Below are 21,999 nucleotides of genomic sequence, written 5' to 3' on the forward strand. Positions count from 1 at the left end.
ACATATGAAAAGATGCTCAACGTTATTCTTAGGAATAGGCAAATCAAAACCACAATAGCATACCACTTCACATCCACTAGGGTATCTGTAACTAAATGGCAGTTCCTTAAAAAGTTAAACAGCATTACCTTCATGACCCAGCAATTACATTTCTAGGTATATTCCCCAAAGAACTGAAAACATGTTCACACAAAAACTTGTATCATAATGTTCATATTAGCATTATTCATAATAGCTAAAAGGTGAAAATCACCCAAAAGTCTACCAACTGATGAATGGATGATTAAAATGTGATTCATTTATACAATGGAATATTATTCAGCAATAAAAAGGAATGAAATAACTGATGCATGCTACAGCATGGATGAATCTTGAAAACTTTGTTAAAGAAGCCTTTAACAAAAGACTCCATATTACATATGTGATTCCATTTATAGGAAATATTCAGAATATGAAAAACTACAGACAAAGTAGATTTTAGATTCCTTAGAACTAGGAGAATTGGTGGGGGGAAGCTGGAGAGAAGAGGAAACGTAACTATTAATGACAGGTTTCTTTTGGGGGAGTGATGAATTGGTCCTAAAACTGCGAAGGTTGCACAACTCTGCAAATACAAAAACGACTTGAATTGTACATTTTAAATAAGAGTATTGCATGGTATGTGAATTATATCTCAAGAAAACTGTTTTAAAAAATCATATGACCCTTTATATGTATCAGAGTACCTCACCAGCCGGGTACCACACACACACACAGACACATATTTTTTAAGGGAAACAGCAGGCACAGAGAGATGTCTGAACTTCCAAGTTTGAGCTCTTTATCATGCTGTTGGGTGATGGCATAATTAATATTTACTCAGAGACACCACTACAGTTGTACGTCTAACCAAATCAGTTTTTAAATATATGTTTAACAGTTCTCCCTTACTAGACCACTAACTTCCTCGGGTTACGGATCGTGCTTATTTCAGTGCATCAGGATCTGGTAACGTGATTTGCTATTTGACAGATGCTCACATGAATGGATTTCAGGTAGGAATGATCCACAACTGAAGCTACAAAAAACCAAAGTTATGCACAGAACCCTGTATACGAATATGTGCCCTCTGCAACCAAATAAAGACACAAAGAATGAACAAAGCGGAAACAAGAAGGATGGGAGAAAAGGTGGGTATCTCTTCTCTCCATTCCCCACCTTCCACGACAGTTTACAGAAGGGAGTCAGGCGTGGAGGGTGACATCACTAACCCCCGCGGCGCCCACCACAGAAACAAGCCTCTGTGCTCACTTTCCCGCCTCAAACAGACTCGAGATGGGTTTAGCGCGGCGCGAGGGGTGGGGCTTACGTCACATCCGGCTCGGGACGCGCCACAGCTGGAAAGCGAAGGCCTAACGCCGAGGGGCGGAGCCAAGAAAGCGCGCCCTCTGGGAGGGGGTGGGGCCGGGTTAAAGAGCGCCGCGTCACGTCCGGGAGCCTTAGAGCCCAAGCGGAGGCGGCGCGGAGCGTTTCGGCTCTCAGCGGCTCGGGAACTGGTGTGTGGTGCGAGGCTGCGGCGGAGCCTCTACACTGAAGGCGCGAGAGGTTGGCAACTTTGATTGAAGCACATCGAGCGGCGACAGCAGTGGAAGTCATGAGCGACAGCGGCGAGCAGAACTACGGAGAGCGGGTAGGTATCGGTGGTGCAGGGGGCGGCTGTGTGGTCCCAGCTTCTTGCATCTCTTTCCAGGCCCATCGGCCTCGGGCCGGGAGACTGGGGCGATTTTGGCTCCGAAGTCTGAGACCGGGAGGGATGCGGGTCAGGTTAAGAAGCCCTGGTAGTATTGTCCTTATCCAAGAAGGAGGCCGCCGACGGGTTTAGGTTGCCCGGTACTCGAAACGGCGGTTTTTTCCGTTATCGGGAGGGAAAGATTAAAAATGGCCGCTGCGTCCCCTCGGTGGTGGGGGAGGGGAGCGGTATCTGGTTTCGCCGTTGCTCTCCTGCGAAGCCTCGCCGCAGCCATCTTGGGCTGGCGGGCTGGGCGCGCTGCCAGAGGCACAAAATGGCGGAGGCGCCGCGCGACAGTTTCCAGGCCGCGGGCGGCGAACAGGGGGCGCAAAGAGCGATGTTCTTCAGGGTTTATGCTCAGCATTTAGGTTAAGACAGGATCATTTTGGACCCCGAAAAGATGTGAATCTAAGGTGTTCTTGGCTTCTTTAAAGATGTCAAACTAGTCTGACGTAGACTTAAGTTCTGGGCCCGTTAGAGGGGATTGCGCGCGAGCTTTGTGTTCGGCCTAAATGGCGTGCTTTTCTTGGATGCCAAAAAGGCTGTTAAACCGCAAATAGTTACCGGTAACCAAGTAGATCACGAGGTCGCTGAGGTTTTCTTGCAGATCGAGTAGGTCTTTTTTCCACGGGATGATGGAGAAATTGGCGGGCAACAATTTTTGGCGCCGTTGTTTTCCTTTGTTTTGAGCCATACCTATTTTATGAACCACGAATTGTGTTTGTGCGCTTTTTAAAGTTTCCACCCCAAAATGTGGAGTTTGGTGAGGACTGGATAAACTGCAGAAGTAAAGTTCCCGGGCTTAGAAAAAGCATAATATAAAGCTTGGTCGCGGGTCCGTGAGTACTAAGACGCAGAAATGTCAGTCTATTCGAATATTTTTGCAAACTTGAGAAACAAATTCTAGGTGATTTCATTAGGGCGTTTTTGAAAGGAAAGATCTTAACTCTTGGAATCTTAATTTATTGTGTAAGTTTGGGGCCAAATCTGATTAATTTGGTTTGAACCAGTCAGTCCTCGCCTTTACCTATGCAGATGAATACTGGCTTTTTTATTCGAAAGACGATTAATTTCCAGTCAGCAGTATGTGTGTGATTATCGTTTTAAGCTCTTTGGTGAGAAAGCTTGGATCAAGCTCCCAAGTTGTTAAAAACTGTGGGTTATGGTTTCCGCCAGTTGAAAAGAACTGGAAACTAGGTGTCGGTGTTTGGACTGGAAGACAAGTGATAACTTCAGTATTCAGCTATTAAAACAATTATTGGGTGCATTTTGAGAAGAAAAAATGGCTGGTTTTAGTGGAGGAGCTCTCAGTTAAATAAACCTGAGTAAGTTACTTGTGTGGAAGTTCGTGAGAGGAAACAATTGCAGGGATTGGGTCCTGGTTTGTGACAGCTCAAGAGACATTATCGTCCCACTAACCAAGCTTTTGAATTGGTATTTTTTTTCTGTTAGTAGGATATACATCCTAGTTACCTCACAATCTTGTTACGTAGGGTTATTCAACAAACTTACGGAGGAAGAGAAAATAATAAAGGTACATGTTACAGATTGATGTTCTGTCTTAAGCGCCTTGACTTGGAAGAGATCTCTGAACTTCGACGATGTGGAGTACTTCCACATTGTTTTCTTTGGCCTTTGTTTTGTCTGTACATTGCTTTCTAGTTGGTTTATTGGAACCTGAAGTGGTTAGACTAGACCTAAAACAAACACTTTGGGAACACTTTGGGACTCCCAAAGAATGCTTGGCAAAACCATAAAGCTCAATGAAGTAGTTTAAATACAGTGCCACAAAAAGCATTAGGTAGACCAGTCAGGGCTGATTGGCTGAAAACTTCTTTTGAAAGTGCCTGAAAATAGCGGGAAAACTATTGCCTGCAGGGTAGTGATCTTGTACTTGGATGCAATGAATAGCTTATCAAGAGCCTGAAAAATTACTTTCATTCCACTCTTAAGCTGTTTGCCATGCGGGAGACCCGGTTCGATCCCTGGATTGGAAAGATCCCCTAAAGAAGGGAATGGCAACCCACCATGGACAGAGGAGTCTGGCAGGCTACGATCCATGGCGTTGCAGAGAGTCGGACATGATTGAGTGACTAACATAACACTTAAGTTTTCAGACCTTACAAATTATTAGTGTAAATCACTAACACCTACTAATCTAATCATCTAGTGATAATGTAATATTAAAATCTATCAGCTGAGGTCACTCATCACCACCACCTCCTCGTGGCCTTGCCGCCACTGTAGAAATTTTTTTTTTCTCCTCTCTTTTAGTCATAACCAGACCGGAGTAGAGGAGGTGAGAGCAATAAATCAGCTTCAGTTTGGTTGTTTATAGTGTGTTTACTTATTGGGTGAATATTGACAGAGATGTGATTTTTTTTTATGTGTTCCTTTGTTTTAAACGTGCAGCTAGGGTGCATTCCTGAATTTTTGTGGTTTGTTGAACACTTTCGGTTACTGCTATATCTTTTATCGGTATCGGGATTTTTCATGTCTTGATTAGACTTAAAATGTTTCTGGTTAGAGCTCACTTCCCTGATCTGGCCAAACCCACGTTAAAGTAAGATATCACTCATTCGAATTCAAGTTTTTTCCAATAATTCCCTAAAATTTCTCATATTTTTTTGCAGAGAAGTTGGCTAGCACCTTTGGAAGGAAGAGGTGGTCTTAGATCTGTTGTCAAGATTTGGGAGAATAAGAACATGATAGGGTCCTGTAGCCAAGTGTAGAGATGTATGGTAATGGGGAAGGAAGTGATAAATCCTATGGCCTAATTGTGTTCACAGTTTAGGGTGTGGTGAAGTTTGGCCTTGGCACTGGTTTGATGCTCTACCCTGATAACTGTAACTTCTTTTTTTCCCTACAATTGGGTCTTTACCTACAGAAACCAGTAATTAAGTGAGGAAGCAGTATTGTAAATATTGTAAATTGTAAAAAATTGTAAAATATTGGAATTGTAAAAAATTGTAAGTATTGTAAATACTTAAAGACCAAGTCTTTTAAATTTGTCTTGCTGTCAAGATTATGATACATACTCTGGTAGAGTATTGCTCATTTTTGCGAAAGAAATGGGTTTACAATGCAGGTATATTACCTTTAGTCTTCTTTGTAGAGATGAATGGCATTTGTATATCATCCCATCAAACTGCCTTTCATACTCTGCAGTTTCTCCTCTTCTGCTTAATCTTGGGTTGTCTTTTTGAATTTTTAGTAATTTTCAAAACTGAAACATCTCAGCCTTTTTCTTCCCAAAGGGTTGTAGCCATTGCACCAAGTTCCTTAAATAAAGAATTAATGTTGGGTGGGAGGAAATAGTTTTGTTTCAGTTTGAGTCTGGTAAGGCAACAAGTCTCTTGAAACCAAGTTGAAGAATATTTTTGGTGGTTTTAAGAATGATTTAATATTGTGGATATGGTCCAGAATTAGAAGGTGGCACCTTCAAACTGAAAATACAAGTGGTTGCAAGGTAAGTACTGGTTTTGTAGAGATTGAACAGGAAATCAGATGATGAGAGATAATGTTAAATGGAATTTGCTTTGTACAGCCTTTTCCATTCTTTATCTCCAATAAAATCCCAAACCTAAATGATAAATATTAGTACTTTCATAGTTTTTTTTACATTGTTTTACATTTCGCCCAAGAGGATAGGGCTACAGCTGTGTATATCTTTTGAGCCTTAGCATGTGTGTTATATTTATCTTTTTTTTTTTTTTTTTAACACATAATTGCTTTATTTCCTCATAAAAGACAGTGATGAGGTGGTGGTTGAAGTTGGGTAATTTTAAGTGTTTTGCTTTTTTGAGGGGTGTAGGTCACACAGAACAGAATTAGGATTGTCATTTAGTTTTGTTTTTAAGCGGGGGAGGAATTCTTCATTACAGAAAATTAGTCTTCAAATTCTCAAAAATCTTTGCTTTGAATTGGGTTTTGGAGGTTATATTCTGATTTTTATCAATGCAATTGCTAAATATGATAGCATGGATGAGGACCCTTTTTGGGGGGGGCAATGATTTTTGTGCTGAGATAATAGACTTAAAAAGTAGTAATAAAACATACTTGGCATTTCTGCTGAAAAGTACTAAATGTTTATGAATGTAAATTCAGAGCCTACTGTTTTTGCAAAGGATCTTTTAAAAGCATGGAGTTAGAGCTGATTTAGGCTTGTCATGATAATATTTTCAGAACATTTTCTCAGTCTTTGAGGATTTTTCTATCCAAACTTCTGGAAAGTTTAGCTGCAGAAAGAAAATAGTCCTTAATGTTGATATGAGCATTGATTTTTATAGCATAATCAGTGAGTTTTCCTTAGCCCGTCCCAGTTATTAAAATACTGTCTAGTCAACCTAATGAGTTTGCACTTATTAATGTTGCATAAATTCCAGTTATAACCATTAGAATGATTTTAACAAAAATTGTGTTGGTGGTGAGACAAATTTCCGCTTATTTCTAAGTAGGACCTCTTAATATGTGTTTAACATTAGCCCAGTAGTTGGTCTTCTGGTTTTATTGAGTGGCCACCGCAACTTAGCTGAGTTTGAAGAAATCTAATGCTTATATTATCTAGCAGCTTATTTTGTTCTTCAAATATAAAGAAGATTGGGAAGGGGTAGTGAAATATCAGCAGGAAGGCATTCATATTGAAAAATTGTCATATCTAGAGCTTTGGCCTCTATTCAGCATTTTCTGAACCTAAGCCCTGTATATATATTTAAAGTTTAGGAGGCCTTAAAGGGAACCTGCTTGGGCATTCTGATTCCACGATTACAGTTGTGCTGCCAGTAAGCATTTCCCATTACATTTTAGTGATGGATATTAAGAGAGAACAATTACTCTGACTCCCTTAAGTAAAAAGCTTTAAAAAATTTTTTTCCCTGGATTAAATAAGCAATAATTGACTTTGAAAAACTAGACTGAAGATTATGCTTACTCTCTTGGAAGAGACATCATAACACTTCCATCATAGCCATGCATGATTGTCTTTGTGATCAGATAGGTATAAAGGACTTCTCTCTTTTTTTTTTTTTCTTTTCCTAAGGAAAGTTTTATTTTCAGGAAAAAACTAGGAGAGGAAATTGACAGTGAAGGATCATAAAGTGAGAAGTACAAGAAAACTAGGATGTTTTAGTAGAGCAGTATTTTGTTTAGGATGTTCAATAAACACTTCAACTTAACTGATCTTTTAAGTGATATTGAGTCTTTTTAATAATTTCAGGAGGTGAGCTGCAGTTTTATCCACAGCATTGCCACCTTTAAAAGTAGGGTTGCTCCTTTGGACTGCAGAATATTTTAATAATCATTGGGGGGCTGGATTTACCAAAAATTCTTTGAAAACACCGCAGTTGGGTTCAGGTTTGCTCTGCTTCCATCACAGCTCCTTGCATACAGTAACTGTTGGTTGACTTGATTTGGTCTTTTTATGCTTTAGTTTTAAGTTAGTAAATTGGGCCATTCATATTATAAAATCTCACTAGGGCAGCTTTCTAGAGGTGGGTTAAACATTAGTCCAAATTTTCAAATTCCCTGACATTGTTTTTCTACAGGCTACTTTTTCCGTTAAAAAGTGTGACATTAAATACATATCTTGACCTTAGTCACAATTTGTAGACCTCTTCAACCCTGAGCCTTGTCATCATTGTGCAAATGAATTGTCCGTGCTTTTCCTTTCTTGCACTTTTGTATTAATGTGTCATTTTTTGACTAGAGATGTGCTTTTGACACTTAACATACTTTCTATTGATGAATACAATAAGTAAGAAGTGTGAAATGTAATTGTAGTTCTTAATGTTAGATGAACAGTAAATGTTCAGTTGCGCACTTCACATTTCAGCTTAAGCGTGATAAATCTACATGGAGTAGACAAATGAGATTGACTATATTTTAGAACCAGCAGGAAACTAGTTTCAGATTTTTGAGCTGCATATTTTAGTTTTTCTAAAAAATCCAAAGCAAAAGGGATTTTTTTTTTTCTAGTTTCAGTTTTGGCACTGGCTTTTATCCTGGAGTTTTAAAATATTCTTCATCCTGTTCTTTTTCTATTAAGGTTAATGTTGAAGAAGGAAAATGCGGAAGTCGTCATTTGACAAGTTTTATAAATGAGTATTTGAAGCTCAGGAATAAGTGAAGCTGAAATTTGAAAAAATAAAAGAAAGAATGCATGCTAATTATCAGACCAGAAGTCCCACTTGTAGAATATTGAGCAATTTGTGTGAAGTGGGGAAGATGAAAGAAGTCAGAATTTGAAACGGAAGAATGAAGAAAAGAAATAAAAATGAAGTTAAGATAAGAAGTAATCTGGAATCAGAAAGCACTACGCTAAGTAATTACTAGTCTGTTTATGTGTCCCTGTATATTTTGCTAAACATGCATGCATTATTTGTTTAATAGAAGAAATATATACAGGGTAAAGAAGTGCCTTCCAGGGGAAACGTTTAAATTAGGTAATTCTAATTTTAACTTCTTAGTCAACTGATTGAAATGCAACTTTTAAAAAAACAACCCTTTGTAGTCAAATAGGAGGCAGGAATGAGCTCTCCGATTTGGATTTGGGTAACAGAGCCGGCTTCATGTTGTCTCCTGGATTTTTCATCTCTGACATTGCTGGTCCTGGGGCGTGAGTACTTCCAGAATTGAAGTAGGTGGTCTAGGCCACCCTCTCTGGACTCAATGTACTGACCCCTATCCTTCAGTACAGATCAGTATAAGTAGAATGTTGTAAGTTTGTCAAAGTTTTCCTAAAGAATGTTATCAGGATGGTTATAGAACCGAACCCCCAAAATCCATTGGACAGGATCCTTCCTTTTGGCATTTATGAAAAAATTAATTTCTTTTTAGATGGCAATAGTGGAAAACTATGACCATTTAGGCCCTAACTTTAAGATGCATGTGTGCTAAATTCACAAGATGATTCTTAATTCTCTAATTCTTATTCCAGCTGAATGACTGGGTTACTGCTAAAAAGTTGTAGGGGCTTCCCTTAGAATGAGATAGGTCATATAAGTGAACAGGATACCTAACTCCACAGTGGCAGTAACAGTAAGTGCCTTATTCCCTTTTCTTATTTTCTGCTATTAACAACTTAACTGTTAAAATGGTGTGAGAGATAACAGATCATAAAGTAGCTTTGCTTCTGGTTCTCTACTCCTACCACTTGCTGGAAAAATAGACCTAAAAGTTCTGTCATTTCCCTTTCTGTATGCTTGTTTTAATTGAACAGAAGAGTCAAATGATTGGTGCAGTGTTGTTACTTTCAGTTGGATGGGGAAAGTTCATGTGTCAAAATAACACCCAGTAGTAGGCAACCAACAGATAGCTTCTACTCTGTCGGGAAAACTAAGGCTATCACTTCTCCCTGAAATTAAGATAGCCTAAACTTTGAGAGTTTTTGAACCTCACAACTCTTGGGGCAGTGTCTTAAATTACTTGGATTCATTTTCTGATACTTCAGGGCCTACTTGTGTCAAATTTGTGCTTTTTCAATTCTTTATCTTGCAAGCAGATGATTACACCCATTTATAGTTTCCATCATTTGCCCTGATAATTTGTAGAACTTGCCACGTATAAACTAATAACATTAAATTGGTAGTGTTAGTTTTGCATTCTGAATTACTTACAGATTAGGCTGAGGCAACGGATGTGAATGGATGTTAAATTTTTATTCAAGCTCATTGATTCTTTTATCAGGAGACCTGAAAAGTCCTTGGGGTCTGAAAGAGAAAGTATCTGTTAGTCATGTAAGGGGAAGAAGCAGTTTGGAGTTTGTTTGGAAAGGTGTAAAGTGAAAGTAAACACTGATGCTAGTGGACCATCTCATCCATTCAGGTTTTTGCCCCCCTTTGGCCAAAGCATCTTGGAGTCTGAGAATGCCTCTCCACCTCCGGCCTGGGTAGTAGGGGGAAACAGACTTCTTGTCCTGGGGCAAGCATAAGGTACATGCCCTCAGGACGGCTAATAAATGACAGGGTGGGGAGGTGGCAGAGAAGGTGACAGAAAACAAGGTTTCAGGAAAATGACTGTTGAAAAAACCAGATAAGTAAGAAGCATAAAACTTGAAATTAAGTCAGTGAGACTTAAATAAGCATCACAAATATGTATGGTGTTTTTTAAGAAATGCAGATGCCCAACTCCAGACCTAATAAAATAAGCTCTGGTTGGGGATCTGTATTTAAATGCTCGGTAGGTTTACTACATATCTGTAAGAGCCTTTGTTGAAGGTCTACTCTATTGCATCTAGTTTTTAAAATATGTGAGAAACCTAGAAATTGGATGGTTATTCCTACTTCTTTCATCTCTTTCAAAAAGTTTTTTTAAGATTCTGTCATTCTCAGAATAGGGAGATACTGGCTAGTATTTTGTTGGAAGGCTGAGTTTGTTTCTCCCTGATGTGTTCCCTATTGATTAGTACATGACTAAGATTCAGTTTGTAAGAACTTGATTCCCTGTGTGGTTTTCAGGGAATTTTTGGTTGTGTTGTTCATGCTTACTTTACATTTGTGATCCTTTTCCTTGAGGTATTGGTAGGGTTTTAATGTGTTAGCGCTGAAGAGTTTTGTGAGCCCTGAAAGTGGTCTTTGAATTTTTTGTGTTTAGGGGCTTTTCTAGCTGATTTTATGGATTTAACCATAGACCAAGGTTTAAAGCTAACTTTATGCTTTTAGATTTGGCCTTCTAGACAAGGTAAATAACCTTGCATATATTTCCAAACCAGTTAATAGCCAACATAATTGCAAAAGGGTTTACTTAATTTTAAGACTACCTCTGATATGAAAGGTAGGAGGTAGAGACAGTGTTTCTGTGTTAGCCTAACAAGTGTCAGTACAGAAGAAGACTTAGTGTTCCAGTGGTTTCTCCTATTCCTGGTCTGAGAAATGATTGTTCATAAAATACATCTGCATATAGCCAATTAGTTTTAGAGGTTTAGTGAAAAGTCTTATAATTTCACAAATACTGTTATTTTTGACCCTTGATCTGCTAGAAACCTCATTAAAGTTTATTCTGAGGCTATAACGACTTTCTTTTCCTTCTTGGTGAACAGATTGGTAAAGCACCTCAGCTTAGAATAAGGCTTTTCTGTTTTACTGAAGCAAGAGGCTTAAAAGAGGATCTTGACTTTTTACTCTTTTTTTCAGATGAACTGATTTTTGTTAACTATAGTTATTTTATCGGTAATCTTTTAACTCTTATTGTGAGGCACCCATATCGTCTCCCTGCTAGAGCAGATTGCTTTCTTTTGTTTCCACTAAAGGTCATAATCTTTCCATGAAGTCATCTTTGTAGCATTGGAATAAACAAAGGTGTTAGAGTCCCTCTTTCTACCTTATCTTCTAGATTAGCTTTTGCCTGTTGAATGATTGCAGAAACTGCATCCCCAATTTGAGAACCTCTTTATCCCAGGAGAGGAGGATTGTGCTTTTGAATGTCCAGAATATTTGCCAGAGGAAGTCAAAGGATTGTTAGTTGGGGTCCTCAAAGCTGTAGTGCCTTTCTTAAACATTCCTCGATGATAAAAGTAGCTATTTTCACTAATAATTAGGGGTGTCATCTTTTACTTTGACTCTTTATTAACTCATGGCAGGAAGGGAGAGTAGCCATGTTTCGTAGCCATGTTTCATGCCACTTCACACCATTTTGTGTGACTTTGAAATTTAGAGTCATTTGGGGTATAGAGACCAGAATTCATTTTGCCCACTGAGTTACTCTTTTTCTAAACTTTAAGCCTTGTTTCTTCTGTGTTGCATGTAGGTTTTGTCCTTAAGCATCATAGGAAAGATCTTCCAAATTTTCTCCACTGTTCTCTTAAGTCACAGAACGTATTCAAAAATGTTTTGGGCTGTGATTTAGATGAATTTTCTACCTTTATCCTTTTAAGAACGGCTGGAGTGTTTTATTCTGCAAGTCTGCCACACAGGGCGGTCTCTTGTGATAAAGTTTTATGCCACTTCAACATTGATTGTTACCCCTACAGCAACTTACCTGTAATGTTGATTCCTTTTGAGTCAAGCCATTTTAATTCTGTGTTGGGCAGGAAGATTCATGAGATTAATTAATGCCTTTAAGTTAGATGAAGGTGGATAACCTGAAATGTTGTCTTGTTTGATGATACCTTGGTTAGCTGTCAGACTGAGTTAATTGTTATCTTTTCCACTATTTCTATTTTGGTGCCTTGGCAGAACGTTCCTTTAGCTTTTTTCTCTAATTATATGTCTTTGGTTCACCAAACTAGTTATCCTGTTTGGCCATTTCTTCGCTAGTTCCTTTTAGAGATTTTGTTTTTGTACAACCTACCTACCAGCTAGTCACAGCTACGATAGGGAAAAGCTTAGGTATAAAGTATGTATCTAGATTCTGTTTTTTACATACAGTTCCTGAACTTCCTTCCTGAAAGTAGATTAGGAGCCTGTGATCTAAACTGTTGCAGTTTTAATATGTCCTTTCTGTATATAACTTTTCTAACTGCTTATTCCCAGTTTCCCATCGATTGGCCCTGGCTCATCTACAGTTAGCTGAGGAAAATCTCTGGTACCCTCTTAATTCTTACCTCTGCAGTTCATTCACTGCCTTTCGACTGTAGCTTCATCTGGTTGCTTTGAGATCCGTAAGGGCTTCCTACATAGTTGGATGGACAGGGTCTACAGATCTAGGCTCCTTCAAGCTGGTCCTTGCTCTCTAGGTTTCTGTTCTTCCTCTGTGACTTGAAACAGTACTGTCCTTGTCTTTTTTCTCCACTCAGCAATAAATAAAAGTTGAAAATAAAGTAAATTTTACAAATTTCATAGGTTTTTTTTTTTTTTTTAATTGATGGCAGTTTGACTGAAATAATAGGTATGAGGTATAGGTGTCATAGTTAATAAGGTTCTTTCTCACCCTAGTCTTTACGGAGTAACATTCCCAAAACAATCCTTGGGCAGTTCCCTTAACTGCTTGGCTTGGGCACCCATTTCTGAAGAGAGTGGGGTCAGTTAACTCTTATCCCTGCTCCCCAAGAAAGGTGGAAGTTCAAGTTAATTGGCTTATGTCAATTGGAGCAACGTAACTATTATACCAGGTATATTCAGTTCCTGCCCTTACTATGTTTTCTTATCTTGGAAGGGGATTGCTTTCCCTCACCATTTATCTCACCACAACTTATTTGTTTTTAAAGTTGCCCAGAAAGTATACAAATTAAACTTTTGACATCTACGTGTAGGAATCCCGTTCTGCTTCCAGAAGTGGAAGTGCTCATGGATCTGGGAAATCTGCAAGGCATACCCCTGCAAGGTCTCGCTCCAAGGAAGATTCCAGGCGTTCCAGATCAAAGTCCAGGTCCAGATCTGAATCTAGGTAAGAAAGACTGTCTTGGGATTTTCTTGTTACTCTTAGCTTTCAAACTGGTGTGTGCTTTTGTAAACTAGGAAGATAGAGAGGGTTAGATCATTTGTTGGCTTATTTAATATTGGTACGAGAAATGAACTTAATTGTTAAGTTCTGGGAGACAAAAGACTAAGTGGCTAAGAGCCTGGGCTTTTGGTGTTAGGGTTCATATCTTACCTCTCTGTTTTTTTCTGGCTTGGGCAGATTACTTAACCTTTTCAATCTTAACTTCCTTATCTATAAAAGATGAATTAGCAATAGTACCAGTTCTTCAGAATTGTTGTGAGGATTCACTGAGTTTATGTGAACTGCTTATTAGTATGGCAAAAAAAGACTACAGAGCATTGGCTTTTAGAAACTGCAATTCTTGATAAATAGGTGTAGTCTAGTATGACAAATGTACTATAAAACAAAAAACCTTAACACAGCACTTTTTTTTTTTTTTTTTTAAATGTTCAAGTGTAGGCTATATATCCTGGTTTGCCCAGGTCAGCCCCAGCTTGATGCCTACTGTCAGGCATAATTAACAGTGCCCCTTTTCTCTCTCACACTGTATTCTTCCTGGGTTAGATGACAGTTCATATGATCACTGTAGTTAAGAGCAACTGGTTGATTTTAAAACTGCTGGAGAATACTGCTTGTAATGGTGATGTTATCATAAGTCAATTATGGGCATAATGCAAGAAGCTTAAAAATGAAGGATGGTATTGTGAAGGGTAAAGGTGGACACAAATCAGGCTAGTATGAAATGTTGCATGTTTTGTGATTTTTAATAGATACTGTGTTGTTTAATCTCTTTAATTATTTAAGATATGATGGAAGGGACCTTTAGTTACTGATGGTTTTGGAACTCTTCCTAGCACAGAAATGACAATATACAAAAGAAAAGTATTGATCCCACTACATACCTGGATTGTGTGTTTTACCTTTTGAAGCTTAACTTTAGAATAACGTTTTGAAAGAATTAAAAGCCATATCTTGCCGTCAGCTATTCAGTCATAACCTTGAAGCCCTTGTCTTTCAGGTCTAGATCCAGAAGAAGTTCTCGGAGGCATTATACAAGGTCACGATCTCGGTCCCGGTCCCATAGAAGATCTCGTAGCAGATCTTACAGCAGAGATTATCGAAGACGGCATAGCCACAGTCATTCTCCCATGTCTACCCGCCGGCGTCATGTTGGGAATCGGGTAAGGTGAAAACAATTATTTCTGAAGTAGTGGACACTGTATGAAGCCACTTTATAATTGATGTATAGTATATTCCCCTCTGTTTTTGGTGTTTTGTTCTGTAATAATTTAAAACTGATAACTTTTGATGCTGGAGCTTTAGCATGATTCCTCTCTAGAGCCTTTTCAGTGTTTGGAGATTTTTTTCTTTTTAAAAGATTATCTCCCATATATGGTCTACATTTGAGCTGTTGATCACAAAAATTTAAGATACTGTCACACTAACAGCACATCAAATAAAAAATTCTCTGTGCGATACGGTTAATATAGTTAGATCATATATCTATGTTCCATACTATTGTTTGAGTTTTCTGGGTTTAATATGCTTTAAAATATGCTATGATTTTCCCATTTAGTTTTAAGCAAGTTTCTTTCCAGTTTTAAAGCTTTGCTTGTCTTCCATGCTGCTGCTAAGTCACTTCAGTCGTGTCAGACTCTGTTCAACCCCATAGACGGCAGCCCACCAGGCTCCCCCGTCCCTGGGCTTCTCCAGGCAAGAACACTGGAGTGGGTTGCCATTTCCTTCTCCAATGCAGGAAAGTGAAAGTGAACTCGCTCAGTCGTGTCTGACTCTTAGCGACCTCGTGGACTGCAGCCTACCAGGCTGCTCCGTCCATGGGATTTTCCAGGCAAGAGTACTGGAGTGGAGTGCCATTGCCTTCTCCATGTCTTCCATGAGAAGTTACAAATGAGATGGCATTTAGTGTGTTTCTTTTGTGGTTTTTATTGAAAAATATACAAGTAGACCTATAGGGAGTGTATGTTTTTGAAAGTGGGGTGGAATTTAACTATAAAATGTATGTGCGAAGTAGTGAAACCTTTAAGCAAACTCATGGCAACTGGGATGTCAGCAACATTTATTATTTTTTTTTATAAATAATATAATAATATAAACATTTATTATAATAGTTGACGCTGCTTAATATCTGTTTTAAAAAAGTTTGGTACACATCTGTAGTTTCACTTGTACGTATATTTGAACACTTACGATTTTTCTATAGAAATCAAGCTGAATGTACTTCTGTATCTCTTTGGCAGTTTAGAGCCTCCTATTGTGTGAATGGTATATCTTAATTCACCATTATGAAGTTTTACCTCTCCTCTTGCCCCAGCTTATAGAGACATAGTTCTCTGCATACATGCTTGTGATGCTGATGTAACATTACTTTTAAAATGCTGTTTTATTTCATTGTTATCTTTTCATATTAGTGACAGTTTGGCGGGGGGAGTTGATATGTGATGCTTTTTAAAAGTTTTTTTTTAATCTATTTTTCTATTTCTAGGCAAATCCTGATCCCAACTGTTGTCTTGGAGTATTTGGATTGAGCTTGTACACTACAGAAAGAGATCTAAGAGAAGTGTTCTCTAAATATGGCCCAATTGCTGATGTATCTATTGTATATGACCAGCAATCTAGACGTTCAAGAGGATTTGCCTTTGTATACTTTGAAAATGTAGATGATGCCAAGGAAGTAAGTAAAAAGTCTTGTACCTTTGTGTTAAAAAAAAAAAAGGTATATACACATGCTTTCACTTTTACACACACGCTCAGAGTCTTTAACTATTCTTCCTTGGATGACTTTTGCTTTAGTAATTCCATCAGTCGTGTCAGACTCTTTGCAATCCCATGGACTATGCAGTCCATGGAATTCTCCAGGCCAGAATATTGAAGTGAGTAGCATATCTTTTAATGTGGAAATTTCAAAGATTTGTAGCATAACAGCAAAGTGACAGTTTGGTTCTAAATTCCAACTCAGTCTCTTCCACCATTTTATTTGAAGTAAATTCAAACATAGTCAACTGTTCTCAGATGTGTGCCTAGATACAGATATTTCTAAAATAGAAGAATATTAATAGTCCAGTTTGGAATATTTAATGAGTGTTTACATCAGATTACTTTCTAAAATGAAAACATTAAGAAGTGATAAAACCATGACTCAGGATAAAGGAACTGGTTTTGATTGTATACTGTATACTGGCAAGTGATTTTATGTTTTGGATGTTGAGGTAGAACATAGGAAGTAACTTTTTTTGGCCTTGAGGCTTATGGGATCTTAGTTTCCCAACCAGGGATTGAACCTGGGCCACGGCAGTGAAAGCACCAAGTCCTAAACATTGGACCTGTAAAATTTTTTTTACAGAGGCTAAAGTAAAAATTCGATGTGTGACTCCTGGCCCATTTAAGAAATTTGAACTTCAGATACATGGGGGTGATTGCTAAAGTCATCTCCGAGGACAGTAATAAGGAGGGGAGAATCTTGAGAAACTTAATGACAAGCCATCTGAGGTTAATATTGAGATTAATAATTTTGAGCTCTAAATAAAATTAAATGAATAGAGTAAGCCCATCTACTAAAGGAAGAATTAAAAGCTGAATGCAGGTGGTTATAATTTAAGAGATTTAAGGAATGCTATGTCATTCAACTTCATTTTGGTAATAATTGATGTCAAAAATGTTAATAACATTTGTCCAAGGTTACTTACGGAATCGGCTTCTTTGTTTTTCTACTTTGTGTGTGTGTGTCCTACAGAACCACAGTTCCCTTTCTGAAAGATAGTATATTTTGTATCTAAATCAGTAATGCCAAAAACTGCCTTGAGGCCTAAAACAATCAAACTAGAAAATAGCATAATTGGAATTAGAAATCTAAATTCTATTTAGATAGAGAGGTATTTGTTTAAATTGTGAATAAACTGCTATGTCTTTGGGATGGGGTATTTTTTTTCTTTAGTACAGTATATTTTCATTTTAATGTTTGAAACTATATGTAATTCAAGCTTTCAACCCAGCTCTTTGCTTCCATAGCAGGGGTCCTCAAATTTGTGTAAAGGATTAGACAGTAACTATTTTGGGCTTTGGGAGCCATAAGAGCTCAATGACGGCTTTTCAACCCTACCATTGTAATGTAAAAGCCATATAAAATGCAAATTAATGAGGGGCTTTGTTTCAGTAAAACATGGTCACTTAATTTTGAATTTCATTTCTGATGAAATACTACTTTGACACCCACACCTGTTTAAATTCTTAGCTCGTGGGTCATAGTTTGCCAACTGTGTACTATTTTATAGACTTATAGGTACTGTCAAATCTATAGTTGGTACAGTAATTTCAAATAGTTCATGGCTTAAGTTGGTGCTCACAGGTGGCTTTTTTTTTTTTTTAATGAACTTTTCTAGGCTAGCTTTTGTAAGTAAAGATTTGATAGGCAGAAAAACTTATTAATAAGCTGTCAGATATAATGCTCAGGCCTAACTGAAACATCTAGTTGGGTTTTATATATAGATAATAGTTAATTTGGGGCTTTGTTCATGATTTATATAACAACTCATATCTTTTGAAGGCAAAAGAGCGTGCCAATGGAATGGAGCTTGATGGACGTAGGATCAGAGTTGACTTCTCCATAACGAAAAGACCACATACTCCAACACCAGGAATTTACATGGGGAGACCTACCTAGTAAGTTTGTTTTCAAGGTTGTTAAAATACTGACAGTTCACTTTAGGGCACAGGGAGGCTTTTGGCATTTCCAGCTGACTAAAACTTAAATTCAATATAAATATATTTAGTAGAAACATTCGGTTGGTACCATAAATTGTGATGACATGTAATAGATTAATCACTTCCTACTTTTATCATAAAGAAATGCCATATATTTGACATTCCTGGGTAATTAAATGATTCTCATCAGACCAGTTTTCCCACTCTGGGAACTAGTAAATATTAATGTAGGTAAAACCAAGTTTGTATAAATCTTATTCACAGTGGCAGCTCACGCCGTCGAGATTACTATGACAGAGGATATGATCGAGGCTATGATGATCGGGACTATTATAGCAGATCGTACAGGTATGTTAACCAAAATACAAAGTTTTTAAGTTGTTGAAAGACAAATAAGCGCTTCTGGTTCAGTTGCAACATAAAGCAGCACTGTTTTAGCCTTTGATAAAGGTATTTACCTTTAATAAATTGGAGATCCAGAGATTAAACTGGATTTTTTTTTGGCCGCAACTCAAAGCATGAGTGCTAAGATGCTTTAGTTGTTTCCAACTCTTTGCAACCCTATGGACTGTAGCCCACCAGCCTTCTCTGTCCTTGGGATTCTCCAGGAAGGAATACTGGAGTAGGTTGCCATGCACTCCTCTGGGGGGCAACTCACAGCATGTGGATCTTAAATTGCCCAACTAGGAACCAAACCTGTGCCCCCTACAGTGGAGTATTAAACCAGTAGACCACCAGGGAAGTCTCTGGATTTTATGGTTATACTTTTGTTTTTGGTATGTGTATTTTTAAAGCACTAAGTAGTAAACCAATGGGACAATAAAATTATAGACCATACTCCAGGCTCTTCCTCCCCCCTTTTTGTTTTTTTAAAGTGAGTTTCATGAACTGATTTTGAATATCATTGCTTTATAAAGCAATTTTTGGTAGCTGAGGAATTGTGTTGAAGGGCAGGGCAAATTGATTCTTGGAAAAATCTAAAGAAATTATTTAAGGATTAATTTGCTATAACAATGGTAAGAGGTTTATTATTAACAATATTATTGAACATTTTTCAGGGGTTGATAGGGAAATGCTTATGATACTAGGAATACTTTGGAAAGTAAAAATGAAGTAAAGTTCTCTATTTAAGCAACAGCAGGTAATTTAGATCTTGTATTGTTAGTCAAAATGGAAATTGTGTAGTAAATATTGACCATAACAGTTAATCCTTGATACCCTATTTTGGTGTGGTAGTGAGCTGTTGTCTTTTTTTGCACACTATTCTGTAATTTTTAGAAAGTTGACAGTCCTGACATTTAGCACGGACAAACTTAAGTGGCATTTCTGTACTGACATGTAGGGGATTGATTTGTGGAGGATGCAAAGATTAGTCTTAAGAGTACTTAATATGATACTCATTTTAACCACCAGGGAGAGCTCTATGTCAGTTTGTAAAGGGGTGGCAAAAGCAACTCTTTATTGCTTAAAGGAAACTAGCTTTCACTTCTGTTTTAATTTTATTGCATGAATTGTGCATTTTTAAAACTTAAAATGTTTGTTTTCTGCCTTCACAGGGGTGGAGGAGGAGGAGGGGGAGGATGGAGAGCTGCTCAAGACAGGGATCAGATATACAGGTACAGGAAAAGATTTCTGTTTAACATTGCTTCTGCACTGTGTGAAGGTTTTTACAAGAGAATCTGGTATATAGGAATTTCCTGATGACAGAAAAGTTTGGCACTGGCCAGGAAAAGATTTAAATCTGTACAATAGTAGAATGGCTCACATAAAGATATTTGTTATTCATATTTTGATAAATTATAAATGGCATTCATAAAATTTATAAATGAGAAGTTTATAAAAATACTGTAACTGAAGTCAAATGACAATGTACATGGCTTAATTTATGTTCATAGAGATTGGACTTGTTATCACTCGGTGGTGCCATTTTATACCTTAATATGAGATGATGGCATAAATGAAGAATCCATAATATTTTAATCTTATTTATCCCTAATGGTTTCATTAGCTTATTACAAGCATTTCAGAATAAGCAAGTAATTATTCAAGTTTATCTTAACACAAAACTAAATCACTATGAATGAAATTTGGGGTGTTCATTCATAGGGTGTGGTTAAAATTAGTGGTAATGATGATTTTCTTCTCTAACCCAGTTTAAATTTGTTAGGTATAATGTTAACTAGCAGATGATCAGATTCAACCTCTTTGATAGGGGTTTTTGGTACTGGGCCTGATAATGTGCTTCATTCTCAGGACTAAACAGACCTTACTACAGTGTTTTTGAAGGTCAGCTGAGGGTCTTTTAGTTTTGGAAACTGATAAAGGGATCAGTCACTTTAATCTGTGATCTATGGAGTCTTAGATGGTCTTGATATTTGTTTACAGAAGACGGTCACCTTCTCCCTACTATAGTCGTGGAGGATACAGATCACGTTCCAGATCTCGATCATACTCACCTCGTAAGTTTTTATTTTGATATAATTTTGTTATAATAGTGTGACTTGCTATGACTTACGGAAACAACAGCAGATAATGGGTTGATTCAATTAGTATTTCCTCAATTTTTCTGTAGGGTTCAAGGAAGTATATGAAAACAACCCTTGGATCTTAACTCTTGTTACTAATTAAAATAGTACATGTGTATTTTGTCACCATTTGTAGCTTTTTTTTTTTCTTTTTTTCTTTTTTTTTTTTTAAGGAATTCTTAAAATTTTTTTTACAGCTTAGAAACATTTTTGAGTGACTTAAAACCTTAGCTTTCAGATTGAGTTAGCTAAATTCCGCTATTTCTGTTTAACATTGGTTCTGCACTATGTGAAGGTTTTCACAAGAGAATCTGGTACATAGGAATTTCCTGATAACAGAAAAGTTTAAAATTCTCAACGTTAAATGTATGCACTTGAGTATTGAAGTGTATTTATTTCCTTTTTTTCTAGGTCGCTATTAAAGCATGAAGTTGAAGACTTTCTGAAACCTGCCCTAGAGTTGGGATATTGTTTGTGGACAATATTTTTTATTGTCTCCTGTTTAAAAAGTGAACAGTGCCTAGTGAAGTTAGGTGACTTTTACACCTTTTATGATGACTACTTTTGGTGGAGTTGAAATGCTGTTTTCATTCTGCATTTGTGTAGTTCGGTGCTTTGTTCAAAGTTAAGTGTTTTCAGAAAAGTATGTTTTGCATGTATTTTTTTACAGTCTAAAATTTTGACTGCTGAGAAGTTTCTATTGTACAGAACTTCATTTAAATGGTTTTTCTACTGAATCCAGGGTATTCTGAAGATCGAAGCCTGTGTGTAAAATGCTACCAAATGGCAAAAAGCAACAATAAAGTTTGGTTTTTACTTTTCTTTCTAACATATCAATGCTTAGCAGAACTATTCAGATTAGATTGTCAGTAGTAAATTAAAGACAAAAATGCCCGTTCTCCTCGAGTCCATGAAACATACCATACTTAATATACCTGCAATTAAGTGATAAAAATTATGCTCTGTAACTCTATACTGCTAGTGTTAAAAACTAAAGATCTTTCAATACAGCAAATGCTTAATGCTTATATAAATGTGAATTTGTCAGCCTTTATGTAATCTGTATTATATATAGCAGGGAATAAGATGAGTTACACAATGTATGCCTTAAAAAGGCTATTTCTTAAAGCTGTTAGAAGGGGATAATGGTATTTCAATTAGTTATCAGCAAGTGACAATACATTCCACCACAAATGTACTCTTGTTCTTCTAGCTTTTAAGATTATATGGAAAAACTGGGTGCTTCAGAGTTTTGAGAAAAAAGAAGGGAACACTACACCTGTGTTGTGGATGATCTGAAGACTTTGCCTGTTCATTTTTTAAATATTACTTTCAGGTCCTTTGCTTACCAAAGGAGGCCCAATTTCACTCAAATGTTTTGAGAACTGTGTTTAAATAAACGCAAATGAAAAGACTAAAAAGGCTGGTAAAACTCAGTTTATAGAGATTTTGTTTTAACTTTGCTACATAAGAGTTCTTTTATAGTTTTTAGTACCTTATACAGTATTCCTTGGACTGAAATGTATTCTTTCTGTTGTTAAAATTGTTTTAAATAGGTAAATTTTGTACTCCTGGAAAATACATTTAAAGTAAGTAACCAGGTCTTGGAATGAACATCTCCACTTGGGGATG

The 21,999-nt window shown here is 37.2% G+C and overlaps 1 protein-coding gene across 3 annotated transcripts; it reads left to right on the forward strand.

Annotated features, from left to right (window-relative positions):
- The first annotated feature begins 1,480 nt into the window (after positions 1–1,480).
- TRA2B (transformer 2 beta homolog) lies at positions 1,481–21,200 on the forward strand. Of its 3 annotated transcripts, none has more exon segments than NM_001034776.2 (9): positions 1,501–1,669; positions 12,954–13,087; positions 14,142–14,304; positions 15,627–15,815; positions 17,685–17,800; positions 18,107–18,190; positions 19,399–19,458; positions 20,228–20,301; positions 20,779–21,200. In NM_001034776.2, coding segments are annotated over 9 exon segments (867 nt in total). In that variant the 5' UTR covers positions 1,501–1,633; the 3' UTR covers positions 20,790–21,200.
- The last annotated feature ends 799 nt before the right edge of the window (positions 21,201–21,999 follow it).

This window comes from Bos taurus, chromosome 1 (genome assembly GCF_002263795.3).
Source record: "Bos taurus isolate L1 Dominette 01449 registration number 42190680 breed Hereford chromosome 1, ARS-UCD2.0, whole genome shotgun sequence".
NCBI classification, from domain to species: domain Eukaryota; kingdom Metazoa; phylum Chordata; class Mammalia; order Artiodactyla; family Bovidae; genus Bos; species Bos taurus.

Coding starts and splice junctions, on each gene's coding strand:
- TRA2B (XM_010801245.4), top strand. CDS start 14,272: ATGTCTACCCGCCGGCGTCATGTTGGGAATCGG. Junction 17,801..18,106: donor TACATGGGGAGACCTACCTA/GTAAGTTTGTTT, acceptor TCTTATTCACAG/TGGCAGCTCACGCCGTCGAG. Junction 19,459..20,227: donor GACAGGGATCAGATATACAG/GTACAGGAAAAG, acceptor ATTTGTTTACAG/AAGACGGTCACCTTCTCCCT.